This window comes from Acinonyx jubatus, chromosome A2 (genome assembly GCF_027475565.1).
Source record: "Acinonyx jubatus isolate Ajub_Pintada_27869175 chromosome A2, VMU_Ajub_asm_v1.0, whole genome shotgun sequence".
Lineage (NCBI taxonomy): Eukaryota > Metazoa > Chordata > Mammalia > Carnivora > Felidae > Acinonyx > Acinonyx jubatus.
The window spans coordinates 3499302-3516073 of record NC_069383.1 but is presented as its reverse complement, the minus strand read 5'-3'; the positions used below and the strand labels follow the sequence as shown (position 1 = coordinate 3516073).

Here is a 16772-nt window from a genome sequence, read left to right as displayed (position 1 = left end):
TATACAGAATAAGTTTCCTCTCTCTTGCATGTGACAGTTCCAGTGAAGACTCTAGGTATTTGGCTTTTGAGACTGAACATTCTTTCAAGCCTACTTCACGTGACATGTTTTGCAAACATTTCCATCCTCTGGTCATCTTGGCAGACACTCTCTATTTCATCTGTGACCCCATCTAGCCTAGACCTGGATATCCCATTGGGGATGCGTTTGGGCTAGGAAGGGGCCCACTGAGTCCCAGAAGGTCTTCTGTCACTGCAACATGGGTTCAAGTGCACTTCTGCTACACTACTAGCTGGTCAAGAAATTGACACAAAGCAAAAGTCTTAGTCTTCTTTCTGCCTATGAACTTTGACCAGTGCATCTAACAGATGTGTTTAAAACAGATTTTAGAATTCTGGAGTAGTATTAAAAACAAGATTTCAAAGAGATCAATTATCTGACCTCATGAAGACAATAACATTTTGTCATTCTGGATCTTGAATAAGATTTGGTCTTGACTATTCTAGTATTCTGGTTTGATGATTACCCTGGGATTTCATCTGAGCAGAGTTCAAGAAATCTGAGCAGTGTTCGGGGCACCTGGGTGGCTCAGTCGGTTGAGCGTCCGACTTCGGCTCAGGTCATGATTTCTCAGTTCGTGAGTTCAAGCCCTGCGTTGGGCTCTGTGCTGACAGCTCAGAGCCTGGAGCCAGCTTCAGATTCTTTGTTCCTTCTGTCTCTGCCCATCCCCCACTTCTACTCTATCTCTCTCTGTCTCTCAAAAATAAATAAATAAATGTAAAACAAAATAAAAAAAATGGAAATCTGAGCAGTGTTCAAGGGTGTGCAAGAGATTATGTGCACTACATTGGTAGAATGAATAGTACTGCTTCAAGATTTATGCTTTTCACAGATTTGGAGAATTTTCAAATTTTCCTTGTAAACTTGGGCAAAGTGAAAAGCTGTGGAATCAGCAAAATCTGATCACTTGTTTTTGTTATTGGCTACTGATTTTCTCACATAGAAAACCTATCCAATAAGAAATGAGAGCAACTCAGTACAACTTTTCATCATTTTTAAGTGCTAAAAAGCCACTACTTAATAGATCGGTTCTAGATGGCAAATACGATTGGTAGAAATTTCTAAACAACTATAAAACTCTTTCTTGCTAAGACCATAATGGCCCTCATACTTTTTCTTAATTTGATAACCTATAGGGCCAAAATTGAATATTTGCATTCCAAATAATTATTTGCCATCCTACATTTGGTATTACCTTTATTTCAACTTGTAAAAATGTGCTACATTCTAATGAACTTTCAGTTTTGGAGGAAGCTGTATTCGGGTATTGTGTTCTCTACTTTTTGAGACCATCTCTATTCTACTTCATCTTGACCTGGCGTTAATATGAGTTATAATCATGGGGACCTTTATAAGAAAGAAGATTTTGTGATCTGTGTATGGGCAGAAAGAGCAGTAGATCATTTGCAGTGTGGCCATACGTCTTTATTTGTCCTGGGGAGGTGCAGGTACTCTTGTATAATTAATGATAATTATCAATATAAACTCTCATATTTATTAATTATAGATATTAACCCCTTTGTCTTTCAAAGGATCTCTACTTGGAATGTAAATTACATGACCATCCTGATTTGAAAGCAACTGAAAGCTTGGTCTCAGCAGCCAATATGCCTGGTTAATTTCCTAGATCTGTCTAACCTGTAGCACACTTTAGCAATGTCTCCCGATTCTTCTTCCTGTCCGAACCCTGCTACAGTGCAAACATGGTTCCCTGGAGGGACTAAAATCTAAAATAGGTATAAGTGAGTTACCCAGTGAAGAGACCTGGGGAATCTTGAAGCCTTGTATGAGATGTTATAGAAGGAAGAAAAGGCTCATGATAGTGAGCAGTGTGTAGAGTTTAATTAACTGTGGCACGCAGTAGGTGCTAAATAAATATTTGAATCTGGTAACCGTGTGGATGTAAACGAAAGGAAAATGAGAGAGGAGTTGGAGCTGGAGTACTAATCATACTGGGTTTGACTCAATGGGGGTTAGTAGGTTGGCTAGAGTGCAGAGATGTGCCCCAGTTCCTGTGTGCTGTAGGACCTAGTGTGCTTGGTGGAGAGACATTAAGTTCACAGAAATGCTGTAAATGTAGTAGAATACCACATTCATTCTTGAGATAAGGTTTTGCCAAGGTACAGGGATGAGAGCAGGAAGCAGAAGGGTGGAAAAAAGAACTAATCCTAACTTCAGGGATGAGGATGTGCCTCATTCGCTGTTTTGTGTCTCGGTTCTTGATTTAAATGGAGTGTATTTATTAGGTTGATTTCATGTTTCCACTCACTGGGTTTCTCTTCTATTGTTGTTTTCAGGAGCTGGTGGGGAGTAATCCTCCACAAAGAAATTGGAAGGGAATAGCGATTGCACTCCTTGTGATTCTGGTCATCTGCTCCTTGATTGTCACCTCGGTCATACTGCTGACACCAGGTACTTATATTTATTCTTGGAAAAGCAAGTCACTGTAAGGGAGAAAGTGCATAGTTTTGCTTTGCAAATTTTTTCTAAGTAACTCCCTATTACATAATTTATTTTTCCCAGGTTCTGATTCTCATTGTGTCATTTTGTTAAATGATGCAATATGTTTCAATGAAAAAATCCATTTTGGATGCTTTGAATTTATTTACATAATTGTTGACTAGGTAGAAATACTTGGCATATATTAAAATTCATAATTCTTATTCATGCTTCTTGAGCTTAAAGACAGTGGCATTATAAATGTAGTCATTCTATAAATCTCATGGAATTCATGGCTACTATATCAAGGATGAATGTTAAAAATTATTAAAACGACATATGTTGGGTGCCTGGGTGGCTTGGTCGATTAAGCGTCCGACTTCAGCTCAGGTCATGATCTCACGGCCCGTGAGTTCGAGCCCCGCGTCGGGCTCTGTGCTGACCGCTCAGGGCCTGCAGCCTGTTTCAGATTCTGTGTCTCCCTCTCTCTCTGCCCCTCCCCTGTTCATGCTCTGTCTCTCTCTGTCTCAAAAACAAATAAACGTTGAAAAAAAATTAAAAAAAAAAAACCCGACATATGTTAAGTGTGAACTAAGGACCAAGTTACTTATTTGGTACTATTCGCTAAATAACAAAAGTAGAAGAAAGAGTGAGAACTCTCTCAGGAAGGAAAAAAACACACAAAAATCTGTAGCAAAAACCTACCACAAAAATGTGCATACACCTGCCCCAATTAATGTCTCAAAAATAAGGGCTGTGGGAGCTTGGAGGAGAGAGAGATCTTTTGTGAGGAAGTTCAGGAAGAAGGCGATATTTGAAGAGGGTGGTAATGAAGGGTGAGGTTCAGGAAGGAAGGAAGACTTTCTCTGTAAGGTAACCACACGGCAGTTATAGGAAACCATGCGGCCACATTCTCATTGTCATATCAGCTTCCTAGTTGTGAGAACAAAAACCACAGCTCTAATCCTCAACAAATAAACTGCACAAGTATTAGGCCTTAAGGTAGGAAGAGAAGTAGATACATTGAAATGTAGAAATGAATAGATAGGCAGATAGATAGATAGGTAGATAGATAACTTTTACATTGTTGCAAGAAGCGCAAGTAAACTACCATGTACATTTAAACCATGCCAAATCTTAAATGAAAACCGTAATCTGTACCCTGAAACGAAAACTAGGTAAAGATACCACAGGAAAATTATAACCAATGTCCCTTATGAATACAGATGTAAAAGTCTCAATAGAATTCTAGCCAGCTGAATCCAGCCCCATATAAAAAGGAGTGTATACCATCCCCAAATGTGATTTATCCCAGGAAGGAAAATTTGATTTAATGTATGAAAATCAGTGCAATACATACATATTAATAGAATAAAGGGGGAGGGAATCCACATGATTGCCTCAGTAGATACAGAGCAGGCATCTGACAAAGTCCAAAATCCTCTCATAGAAAAACATTCAACAAGCTAGTAAAAAGAAACTTCCTCAACCTGATGAAGACCATGTATGAAAAACCCACAGCTAATATCATGCCTAATGGTGAAAGACTGAAAGCCTTTCCTTAAGATCAGGAACAGACAGGATGTTCAGTCTCCCCATTCCTACTGAATGTTGTAGTGGAGATTCTAGCCAAGGTAATGCAAGTGGAAAAGAAATCCAGATAGGAAAGAAGTGAACTATCTCCATTCACAGAGGACATGAATTTGTGTATAGAAAATCTTAAGAGGCTCCTGGGCGGCTCAATCAGTTAAATGTCTGACTCTTGATTTCGGCTCAGGTCATGATCCCATGGTTGGTGAGTTTAAGCCCCACATCGGGTTCTGCACTGACAGCACAGAGCCCGCTTGGAATTCTCTCTCTCCCTCTCTCTTGGCCCTCCCTGGCTTGCTGTCTCTATCTTTCTCTCTCTCTCTGTCCCTCTCTCTCTGTCTCTCAAAAACGCTAATTAATTAATTAAAAAAAAAAAAGAAAATGGTTCCAGCTGCAATCGTTTCAAAAAGAATAAAATACTTCGGAATAGGTTTAACAAAAGATGTACAGGCTTGTGCACTGAAAATGGGAAAACATAAGTGAAAGAAATTAAAGAAAACCTAAGTAAATGGAAAGATACCCAATGTTTATGGATTAAAAGATCTAATATTGGTAACATGGCAATACTTCCCAAATAGATTTATAGATTCAATCAGATCTTTATCAAAATCCCAATTGCCTTTACTGGAGAAATAGACAAGCTGATTCTAAAATTCATATGAAAACGCAAGGGACTCAGAATGGCCAAAACAACCTTGAAAAAGAACAGCTAAGGTATTTTTACTTCCTGATTTTAAAACTTACTCTAAAGCTACAGTAATGAAAACATTGTGATAGCAGCATAAGTGTAGACATATAGACTAATGGAATAGAATTGAGGGCTCAGAAATAAACCCATACATCCACGGTCAACTGATTTTTGACAAAGGTGCCAAGATCATTCGATGGAGAAAGAATAGTCTTTTCAACCCATAATGTTTGCAGAACTATGGGGCACCTGGGTGGTTCAGTCAGTTGAGCGTCCAACTTCGGCTCAGGTCATGATCTTGTGGTTCTTGACTTCGAGCCCCACGCTGGGCTCTGTGCTAACAGCTCGGAGCCTGGAAACCCACTTCGGATTCTGTGTCTCCCTCTCTCTCTCCCCTCCCCTGCTCACATTCTGTCTCTCTCTCTCTCAAAAAATGAATAAACTTTAAAAAAATTTAAAAAAATAATAATGCTTGCAAAACTGAATATCCACATGCAAAAGAGCAAAGTTGGAGCCCTGCTTCACACCACATACAAAAATCAACTCAGTGTGGATCAACAACCTACTATAAGAGCTGAAACTATAAAATTCTTTGAAAACTTTTTAATGTTGTTATTTATTTTTGAGAGAGAGAGAGAGAGACAGTGCTAGTAGGGGAGGGGCAGAGAGAGAGGGAGACACAGAATCTGAAGCAGGCTCCAGGCTCCAAGCTGGAAAGTATAAAATTCTTGAGGAAAACTTTGGAGCATATTTTTATAAACTTGGATTTATGACACCAAAAGCATAAGCAGCCAAAGAAAAAAATAGGTAAATTGGACTTCGTCAAACTTAAAAATGTTTGACATCAGTAGACACTATCAAGAAAGTGAAAAGACAGCCCATAGAATGTGAGAAAATATTTGCAAGTCATATGTTCAGTAAAAGTCTAATGTCCAGATTATATAAAGAATCATTATAACTCAAAACAAAAGAGAAATAATTTAATTAAAAACAACCAGAGGATTTCAAAAACATTTATCCAGAGAAATATAAATGGCCAATAAGTATAAAAAATGATGCTCAGTGGGGCACCTGGGAGGCTCAGTCGGTTGAGCACCCGACTTCAGCTCAGGTCATGATCTCACGGTTTGTGAGTTCGAGCCCCACATCAGGCTCTGTGCTGACAGCTCAGAGCCTGGAGCCTGCTTCGGATTCTGTGTCTCACTTTCTCTCTCTGCCCCTCCCCCGCTCATGCTCTGTCTCTCTCTCTGTCAAAAGTAAATAAATATTTTAAAAAGTTTAAAAAAAAAAGATGCTCAACTCGTTAGTCATCAAGGAAATGCAAATCAGACTCACAGTATACCACTTTATACCCACTAGGATGGCTATAAAAAGAAAAAAAAAGGAAAATAACAGGTATTGATAAGGATGTGGAAAAATTGGAAACTTCAATTGAAAGTAGGAATGTGAAATTGTGTAGTCTCTGTGGAAAACTGGTAGTTCCTCAAAAAGTTAAACATAGAGTTAGTGTATGACTGACTGACTGATTCCACTCCCAGGAGTGTACCCAAGAAAACTGAAAGCATATGTTCATATAGAAACTTTCACATGGATGTCCATAGCACCAGTATCCCTAAAAGCCAAAAGGGTGGAAACAACCCAGTGTCCATCACCTAATGAATAGATACACAAGTATGGACAAATGTGATATGTCCATACAGTGGAATATTATTCAGCCATAAAGAATAGACTTACTGATGTATGCTACAACATGGGCAAAACTTGAAGACATTATGCTAAGTGAAAGAAGTTAGACACAAAAGGCCACATATTGTGGGATCCCAGAATGGGCGAATCCATAGAAGTAGAGGTAGATTAGTGGTTTGCCAGGGGCTGAGGCTGGAGACAGTAAGAAGTAACTGCTAATAAGTGTGAAATTTCTTTTTTTTTTAATGATAGATTTTTAGAGAAGTTTCCTAATTGAGAGGAAACCATAGAGATTTCCCCATATACCCTCTATCCCCGCACGTGGATAGCCCCCTTAGTTCTCAGCATCCCTACCAGATGGTACATTTGATACAATTGATGAGCCCACACAGATGCATCATGGGATTTCTTTTGGGGGTGATGCAAATATTCTGGAATTTGATAGTGGTGATGGACTCACAACTCTGTTCATACATTAAAAACTACTGAGCCGTGGGGCGCCTGGGTGGCTCCGTCGGTTAAGCGTCCAACTTCGGCTCAGGTCACGATCTCGCGGTCCGTGAGTTCGAGCCCCGCGTCGGGCTCTGGGCTGATGGCTCAGAGCCTGGAGCCTGCTTCCGATTCTGTGTCTCCCTCTCTCTCTGCCCCTCCCCCGTTCATGCTCTGTCTCTCTCTGTCTCAAAAATAAATAAAACGTTAAAAAAAAAAATTTAAAAAAACTACAGAGCCGCACACATCAAAAAGCAGAACTTTATAGTAAGTGAATTTTATCTCACTTGAGCTGTTCGTTGAAATGATGGTGGAAAAATTATTTAAAAAACACTGGTGTCCTGTGGCCACATATATACTAAAGTACCATGAAAACTTGCCTACCATTGAAGAGGTTCAGGTAGCAATTCCGGAAAGGAGAGTGTTGCTCTCTCCTCGAACGTGCTTTATGGGCACACCAGAGTTGCCTGGGGCACCAGGACTCAGGATTCAATATGGTGTATCTGATTGATCAGGAAAAAGTTGATTCAATCACTGAAATCTGAGTAAGGAGAGGGTTAGTAAAGACAACAGCCCTCGTTCTGTTTTGTGATTGGCTGATGGTGATTCACCTTAGCTGGGGACTTCAGCAACCACGTATTTTTAGTTCTTGTGGAGGAAATCAGGTCTCTCTGAGCATTTGTGGAGGGCATATTCATGCCTTTGCTTTTCCTTGAGCAGAACTGTCCTTTATGTGAGAAAATGATTATTGAGCGACTGATTCTGTGTTGGCCCAGCCCTGGCTTTGGGACTTAGAAAGCAGCAGTGTTTTGGATAGTTTCAATTGCATCTGCCCTCCTAAGGCACACACGAGTGTTCACGTCACCCAGAGTCTAAGGGCTCCTGCAATCATCACTTCAGAGTGAAATACTAGGGCGGCCTGGAGCTCCTTTCTCACCAATGGTCCAGCCACGAGGCTGGGTAGTAAATGTCCTGACTGAATAAGTTACGAACCGGTCCTGGAAGCCTTCTCTCCTTGCGCCCATGCAGTGCCACACGGAGGACTGTCCCTCAGTCTTCTCCGCTGCACAGGGCAGGGTGTCCCCTTCTCTCAAATGCAGCCGCTGACCCTGAGCGTCGTTGACATTCAGCTTTTGTGCATCGGCAATAGAGGCCAGCGTCACTGTAAACTGTTACCTCTTTGCATGCTGGAGGCCAGTTGTCAGGGGCAACAACAATGAGCGAGAGGCATCTGCTGGTGGGGAGGCTGTAGTGAATCCCCGAATTCCAGAAAAGGCTTTGAAGAGCAGAATTTCTTTTATTCTTCTGTCGAAGTAACAATGTGGCGAAGCCAGGACTAACCCTTCGGTTCTCTTGGGCTTCCATAGCTAGCATGTCTTTTTCCAAGTCGTGGTGCTCAGGGATTGTGTGTTCTGTGGTTAGGATGATCAGCCATGCCCGTTCAATAGCATCCTGTTCCCTTCTGTCACGGGCTTTGTGCATCCACTGTCCTGGGCTGCAGCACTGGCTTGTGTGTTGACTGTCAAAATTCCGTCAAGTGGAAGAGAATGTCAAATCCCTTAACCTGTCCCTATCTCCGGAGCTTTCTCAAACTCACGAATACACAGAGCATCCTCGCGTTAACCAATGGTGCATGCTCACTGGTCAGACACTAACGATTCCCCTCTTGGGGGCTGAGAGCATTGAGCTCACTGTTGGGTAAAATGGGAGAAAGGGAGACACAATTGCTCCTCATGAGAGCTTAGCGTCCACTGAAAAAGACAGAAGGAACGCCCATCAGGAGAATGCCCCACTAGTGCAATCTGGAAGCAAAAACAGAACAGAAATCCTGGGCAGGGCTTGGGTAAGGCCAGTTGAATTATGCCTATCACTGAGTCATTGACCTAGAAGACTGTGCACACAATTAAGTGCAGCAGTGGCTTCCGGTGGGTGAGGGACGAAGTGTAGTCTTGACGAGAGGAGAGTCCTCGTGATGATAACACCCTGCACATATTTGGGTCATCTTGGGTGTGTTCCCACCCAGCCTTGCCTCCATTTTGGTAGACTTACTTAGAAATTGCAGTATGTACTTAAAAAAATAAATAACCTTTTTCATGGACTACTCGTTTCTAGTCTTGTGGTTTGTTGAAAGTCAGATTACAGCACTTGCTTTCTACCTGCCCCCCAAATCCATTCTGAACTCATTGGACTTAGCCTTTTGGTAGAAATGTTCCCACGTACACGTGGGTCCCCTTTCCAGCTTGGTAGGAAGAGTTGCGGTGGAGGCCGTGTTCTGGCCCAGGATCTTGAAGGGGCTCCTGGTAATCATTCTGAATGACAAGTACCTTGTTCTGTAGTGCAGGCTAATTACCTCCAGTTATACACAATTTATGTTTTAAAAATCAAATTAAAAGTGTTTAAGGCAATCTTACTTCCAAAGGGACGAGCCAAATGAGAATGTGTCCTTTTCAATTTTGTCATTCATTTCTCCCTTGCTAGCCTGTGCGCTTTTCTAAATTCCTCTTTGGCGTAATAGGCTCAAAGTTACCTCTTTTGTTTAAATTTTATTTTCAGATATTAAATACGTGTCTACGCTAGGTCACACAAGGTGTATGCCTTTTTTGGTAGCTACACATCTTGCATTCCGATGACAAAGACTCTGACATTCTGCAATGCCACCGTTACTGTTGTGGGAGCTGAAAAATCCAGCAGGATCACGTTGGCATTAAAAGAGCCCAGACATTTGACCTTACGGATTTTCACGTTGGAGAATGCAGACCATAGTTTCTGATGGAAAACACCAGAATGCTTTCAGGTGGCGTGTAACTGAAAAGCCTTGGGTATTTGAAAGTCACAGTGATGGTAGACTTTGGGCTGAGGCCAAGCAGAGGTTATCAGAATATGAGACTCACTAGTCTTTTCGGCGGGAGCATAACATAGAGAGGGTTTTTGTGGAGTTGAAATTTCATGGTTTACATCCAATGTGTGTAACTGCTTTGCTAACCCTCAGCTTATCTTTTTTTAGTTTTCAATTGGACCCACTAGGCTTTACTGAGAGGGAGTGAAATCTAGCAAATTGGCCATCACGGCTCATAAATTGGAATCTCCTATAGGACAGAGTAGGTTTGGGCAAGTCAGACACTCGTCATGTGTTCTGAATGTATACCAGAGTCCAAATAAGATGAAACGACTTTGTGTGGAAAAAAAACTATATTCAGATTAACATTTGAGAGAGCCCCTCGGCTTCAGCGTTGTAGCTGCTAGTTAACAAAAGTTCTGTAATAAAATTTCCACCGAATTTTAAAACTGGATTTTTTTTAGGGCACTTTTGGATTCACAGCAAGACTCAGAGCAAGTACAGATTTTCCCAGACCCCCTCTGCCCCCAGGCCTGCACATCCTGCCCCATTATCAACATCCCCACCGACTGTACATTTTTACAGTTGATGAGCCTGCACTGACCCATCATTATCACTCAAAGTCCGTAGTTTACATTAATGTGACTCTTGGTGTTATGCGTTCCATGGACTTGGACAGAGGTTTCTCCCATGACAGTGTCATACAAAAGAGTTGCCTTGCCCTAAAAATCCTCCGACGTCTGTCTTTTCATCCTTCCCTCCCCCATAACCCCTGGCAATGATCTTTTTACAGACTCTGTGGTATTGCTTTTCCAGGATGTCATATAGTCGGAACCATATGGGATGAAGCCGTCCTTTACTTGGAAGTATGCTTTTAAGGTTCTCCCCTGTCTCTTCATGGCTTGACAGCTCATTTCTTTGTAGTGCTAAATAATATTCCATTCTCTGGATGCATCACAGACTAATTATCCATTCACCTGCTGAAGGACATTTTAGTTGCTTCCACGTGTTGGAGTTATGAACAGGGCCGCTGTAAACATTCAGGTGCCGATTTTTATGTATGTGGACATACATTTGCCACCCCGTGTGGGTGAACACCAAAGAGTATGATTGCTGGCCTGTATGGTACAGGTATCTTTTGTTTTGTAAGAAACTGCCAGACTGTCTTCCAAAGAGGCCGCCCCATTTGGTGTCATCAGTGTCCTGGATTTTGGCCTTTCTGATAGGTGTGTAGTGTGTGAAAGCTTATCTTTTTAAAAATTCTGGAACAATTGATTTTTAAACATTTATTTATGTATTTAAATTTTTTTTAACGTTCAGTTTTGAGAGAGAGAGAGAAACAGAGTGCAAGCAGGGGAGGGGCAGAGAGAGAGGGAGACACAGAATCGGAAACAGGTTCCAGGCTCTGAGCCGAGCTGTCCGCGCAGAACCCGATGTGGGGCTTGAACCCATGAATCGCGAGATCATGACCTGAGTCGAAGTTGGATACTTAATTGAGCCACCCAGGTGCCCCTCAAATGTTTATTTAAAATACATTTACAATATTATATTGTTTAATGAATTTTCAAACTGAACAGCCTCCTGTAGCCAGTATCCAGAATGTAACCAGCATCCCAAAAGCCCCCGCTCATGCTTTCTCATCACTAATCCTCCCAAAGGTAACCCAATTTCTAACACCGTAGAAGGGTTTTGCATGCTCTTATAAGTTTTGAATTTACAATATTAAAATAATCGTTTAGGATGTATTCTTTTACAACTGGTTCTTTTGTCAGTATAATGTTTGTGAGATTCATCATTGTATTTTAAGATGGATTGATGCTCAATTTTTCATCTATACATAATCTATATATAATCCCTCCAACAATCACAAAGTAGCTTAACAATAATTTAATAACTTATGTATGTATCATAACAAGTAACATACATCTTATTGTTTCTTATAGATTGTTCTAGAAATAGGTGGTCCGGGGGTGCCCGGGTGGCTCAGGTGGTTAAGCGTCCAACTTCAGCTGAGGTCATGATCTCACGGTTTGTAGGTTTGAGCCCCACATCAGTCTCTGTGCTGACAGCTTGGAGTCTGGAGCCTGCTTTGGATTCTGTGTCTCCCTCTCTCTCTGTTCCTCCCCTGCTCACTCTCTCTCTCTCTCTCAAAAACAAAAATATTAAAAATTAAAAAAAATATAGGTAGTTTGGTCATGTGTTCCAGGCATTTTCTTTCCTTTTTTTTAAGTTTATTTATTTATTTTGAGAGAAAGAGAGAGGACACCAGAAGAGGTAGAGAGAGAAGGGAGAGAGAACCCCAAGCAGGCTTTGCACTGTCAGCACAGAGCCCAGTGTGGGACTTGAACTCGCAAACCATGAGATCAAAACGTGAGCCCAAATCAAGAGTCAGATGCTTAACCAACTGAGCCACTCAGGCGCCCCATCCAGGCATTTTCTCTTTTCTCCTTCCTGTATTCACCTCATCCCCCAAATCCAGTCTTGTCAGAGCTCATCTGTTGTGTGTGACTACGACCAAGTGTCCTGTCATAGGACACCCAAGTTATGTGATCTAGTATCCTTCACTCGCACTTGGGCGTCTGGAGTTCTGTTTCTAGATTCCTCTGTGTCTGTTCGCACCCACCTGCCAGCTGGCTGATTGGGAGAACAGTGTCTGCTCTGCTCATGAAATAGATACTTGCTTTTGCTGCTGCTGCTGTGCTGCTGTCCTTTCGGATTAAAGATAATCTGTTAATGTCAAGCGAAACTAACTTCTCTACTGGGATAGTGCAGATAATATTTGTTATGACAGCCCAGAGTATAGGAGAGATCGGGGAGGGCAGGAAGCATTCGTGGAAGATTTTTTGGAAGATGGGGAACCTGAAAGACGGGTACAATAGAAATGATGGTAATCTAAGAAGGGAGGTCCCCACGAGCCATAATAAGCCTGCCGGGCATCTCTCTGGACAGAGGGTGTCTGGCTTGGAAGCCATGGAGGGACATAAGGCATGCCAAGAGTTAGGCTGAAGGGGTGGGGTGGTGGCAAATTGGGAGGGTCTGGAAGTCCAGGCTCTGGATTTGTGATTATACTCTAACGGCTTCTGTCATCTGTAACAACTTATACGTTGTACCTGTTTTCAGAATCTGTTAAAACCATAAATTATCTTCTCATTGGGAAGGGGTGTATAGGTACTCATAAACATTTGGATGCACCGCAGGAAGCTCATGTACCAGGCCAGCCCGTCCATGGGCCACGTTGGGATCAGCCTGAGCGTTTATCCAGAACCCAGAAGTTACAGTGTATCTGAGTACTTCTGTCCCCAACAGAATATCTAACTAAAATAATTCAAGCCGTAGGTATTGTACTGTTTCATAGAAGAGGTCTAGGAATGGCCAGTCCCAGGATGGCTCCCTGGCTCAGAGATCTCTGCTGCTAGTGTGAGTGTGCTGGTGGAGTGACCACAGCGGCTTCTCACAACACATCTCCTACCATCACAGGAAAGAAGGGAAAATCCCAGAACGTGCCTCATGCACTTCTGTCTCTTTCTTTTCTTTTTTTTTTTTTTAATTTTTTTAAGGTTTATTTATTTTTGAGACAGAGAGAGACAGAGTATGAACGGGGGAGGGTCAGAGAGAGAGGGAGACACAGAATCTGAAACAGGCTCCAGGCTCCGAGCCATCAGCACAGATGCCTGACGCGGGGCTTGACCTCATGAACCGCGAGATCGTGACCTGAGCTGAAGTCGGACGCTTAACCGACTGGGCCACCCAGGCGCCCCAACACTTCTGTCTTTTTCTGCAACCATCCAGGAGACAGCTTAGTTGCCATAAGTGTATTACATGGCCTTTGGCCTCCCTTAGCTGGAAGAGGTTTGGGGAAGCAAGTATTCCTAAGACCTGGAAGGATACAGTGGTTCCCGGGAAGGCAGACCCATGTCTGCCACAACAGGACCCACTGACTTATGAAATATTTGACGAATGCAGTCTGCATCCCTTGAACTTGAACAGTGAGTTTGAACCATTCTTTAAAGGGAAACAAATCTGGGGTGCCCGGGTGGCTTAGTCGGTTAAGCGTCCGACTTCGGCTCAGGTCATGATCTCACAGTTTGTGGGTTCGAGCCCCACATCAGGCTCTGTGCTGTCAGCTCAGAGCCTGGAGCCTGCTTCGGATTCTGTGTCTCTGTCTCTCTCTGCCCTTTCCCCACTTGTGCTCTGTCTCTCAAAAATAAATAAATGTAGGGGCGCCTGGGTGGCGCAGTCGGTTAAGCGTCCGACTTCAGCTCAGGTCACGATCTCGCGGTCCGTGAGTTCGAGCCCCGTGTCGGGCTCTGGGCTGATGGCTCAGAGCCTGGAGCCCGTTTCTGATTCTGTGTCTCCCTCTCTCTCTGCCCCTCCCCCGTTCATGCTCTGTCTCTCTCTGTCCCAAAAATAAATAAACGTTGGAAAAAATAATAATAATAAATAAATAAATGTAAAAAAAAATTTTTTTTAATGGAAACAAATCTTAAAAGAGGGCGTTCTGACAGATTCTTATAAAAGAGCGAAGTCATTTACCCTGCTACTAACCTTATAGTTAATGGCAGGGTTCCGAAATCCTGAGAAGTAGGTCCCTGGGAGAATCTTAACAGCCTCTACTTTGACTTTTCATCATCAGCTCTAGGATTGTGAAGTGCATCTTGCTTATTTATTGAATCCTTGCACTAAAGACCCATTTATCTAAGGGATGGCAGTAGATTATTATTCACGCTTGTGTTAAAACTCTAAGGCAAATGTGCCTGCACATTTATCCATAAACGGGCACTTCTAAGCGTTGCTACATTTTGCATCCTATTTTAAAGGCACGGTTGCATACAAACAATGAAAAGGATAAGTCTTATCCTAACACTCTGGTTTTCTCTAGTCTGTTGCCTGGTTTGGATGAGAGCCTCTTGGTAAATTTCAGGTGAATTGGGGGAGCCTTCAGGACCATCTGTTACAAGGGACTGGCTAGTCTAGGAGTTGCTATTTTAGGGAAGACTCTGGCCAGCCAGGAACCAAAGGCAGCAATTTAGGAATCTTAAGTCGAGTTACCGGGTCCAGGTTAGGAACACAGAAATAGATAGGAGAATAAAATCAGGGAACCGGAGACAAATTGCCCACAACGAAGCAGGCATTTCAGAGGACCCAGGAGGATTGAGTTCCAGGCTGCAGTGGCCTGCCTTCTCTCTGAGGCAGAACTCTTGACCTTAAACCCTGTTCGAACGAATGCTGTTTCTCACTTCACCAAAACCAGCACATACACGTGTGTATATACAGGCTTTCTCAGATGGCTATTTCATATTCCTCAAGTTCCAGATTATTTGTAAATTAATTCTGTGCTTTTAGGTAAGGTATCAGAATTACCAGGAATGAGGTTAAGAGGTAGTTTCCAGAGCCTCAGATGAAGCAGTCTTTTTCTCCCTTGCTTTGTCCTTATCTATCCTCTTTTTGTGTCTTTTTTTAAAAAATTCAGTAAATGTCTGATTATCGTATTTTCAGAGGATGCCTTCTGAAGTAGTGGGTTAGCTGGAAATGCAGAAAAGGCCTTGAGGGATCTGGTAGGTGAGACAAAGGCTCCCTGAAGGTTCCGTGTGTGTCCTAATCCCTGGAAGCTGGGAACGTTACCTTATATGGCAGAAAGGGTGCAGAGGTGGTTACCTTAGGCATCCTGAGATGAGGGGGGCGGGGTTTCCTCCATTGTCCACAGGTCCTAAATGTAACCACATGTATCTGTGTGAGAAGGAGGCAGAGAGGATTTGACACAGACAGAGAGGAGACAGCAGCGGGACCAGGGAGGCGGGGACTGCAGTGATGTGGTCAGGAGGCGGGGAGCGCCCACAGTCACCAGCAGAGTCAGAGAAGAGATGCGCCCCCCAGAGCTCCGCACAAGTGTGCCCTGCCACCAGGCACCTTGCTTTGGGTCCAGGGACACTGACTGCAGACTTCTGGCCTCCACAGCAGAGAAAGAACAGTGGTCCGCCGTGCTGAGCCACCACATGCGTGGTGCTTTGTTACAGCAGCCACGGGAAAGTGACACAAAGGGAAATAGATGCTTTTGCCATTCTTGCAGTGGCCATGGCTTACAGGCAGGCACCATGGAGGGTAAGAGCGAGGAGGAGGTGTGCTGGACCCTCGGGGGGCCACGGTGCTGGTGACCCCCTTCCCCCGGTTCAAGGAGACTCCTGCCCGCCTCCCGACCTCTCCTGACAACTCCTCTCAGCTTCAGACTTCGGTTCTGCATCCTCTCTGCCACCAGAGAAGGAACTGAAATGCATTCACATCTGGGGACATATACTGCAGTTTTTAAAATGTAGAGAGGAAAGGACAACACCCATCCCCTGCATTGGCTTAACTGATGTCTATTGTCTTACTTACATGCATGACACAGATGCGAGTTCCACTTACAGCTCCCGTACAATTGACAGGAGCCAAGTTAAATACAGATCAATCAGCGAAGCCAATAAAATTCAAGTAGCAAAACTATATTCCGTGTGGCAGGTGGTGAGGATTTCTGGAATAGTGTGCCTCCAAAGGTGTCTATGGCATGTTGCTCCTGGGACATGGGCCCTTGGGGTCCCCCAGCTGTCCTCTAGCCGCACTGGTGAGGGCTCGCTCCAGCCACTGTCTCTCTGTCAAGAGCACTGCACATCTTTGCTCGCAGGGCAAACTGTACCGCCATCTGGGAAGGTTAAATTAGCCGGCCGTGGGGTTGGTGCATCGTGAAGACGCACGCCAGCGCCGACGCTGGGTTCAGGTGTGAGTGGATGCTTGTGATCAGATTGTGACTTCATTAATGATTAAGAAAAAATGGACGGTGGAGAAGCTAGTAAATGCTCAACCGAAATCAAACTAACAATAATACTCTTTTTTGGACTCTCAATTCTACAACCAGTCTCTAGAGACCGTTCATTACATTTTACCAATTCGGATTTTAGTGTTTCTGATGTTTATTCCTGTGATTCTTTTTTTTAAGTTTATGTATTTTGT

The 16772-nt window shown here is 43.1% G+C and overlaps 1 protein-coding gene across 5 annotated transcripts in view; it reads left to right on the top strand.

The window, feature by feature from the left end:
* Window positions 1-16772, top strand: part of DPP6 (dipeptidyl peptidase like 6) — a 944937-nt gene that overhangs the window by 575020 nt on the left and 353145 nt on the right. For all 5 annotated transcript variants that reach the window (XM_027051282.2, XM_027051281.2, XM_027051278.2 and 2 more), the window contains exon 2: window positions 2358-2472. In XM_027051282.2, the coding sequence (XP_026907083.1) occupies window positions 2358-2472 (115 nt within the window). The remainder of the gene's footprint in view (window positions 1-2357; window positions 2473-16772) is intronic.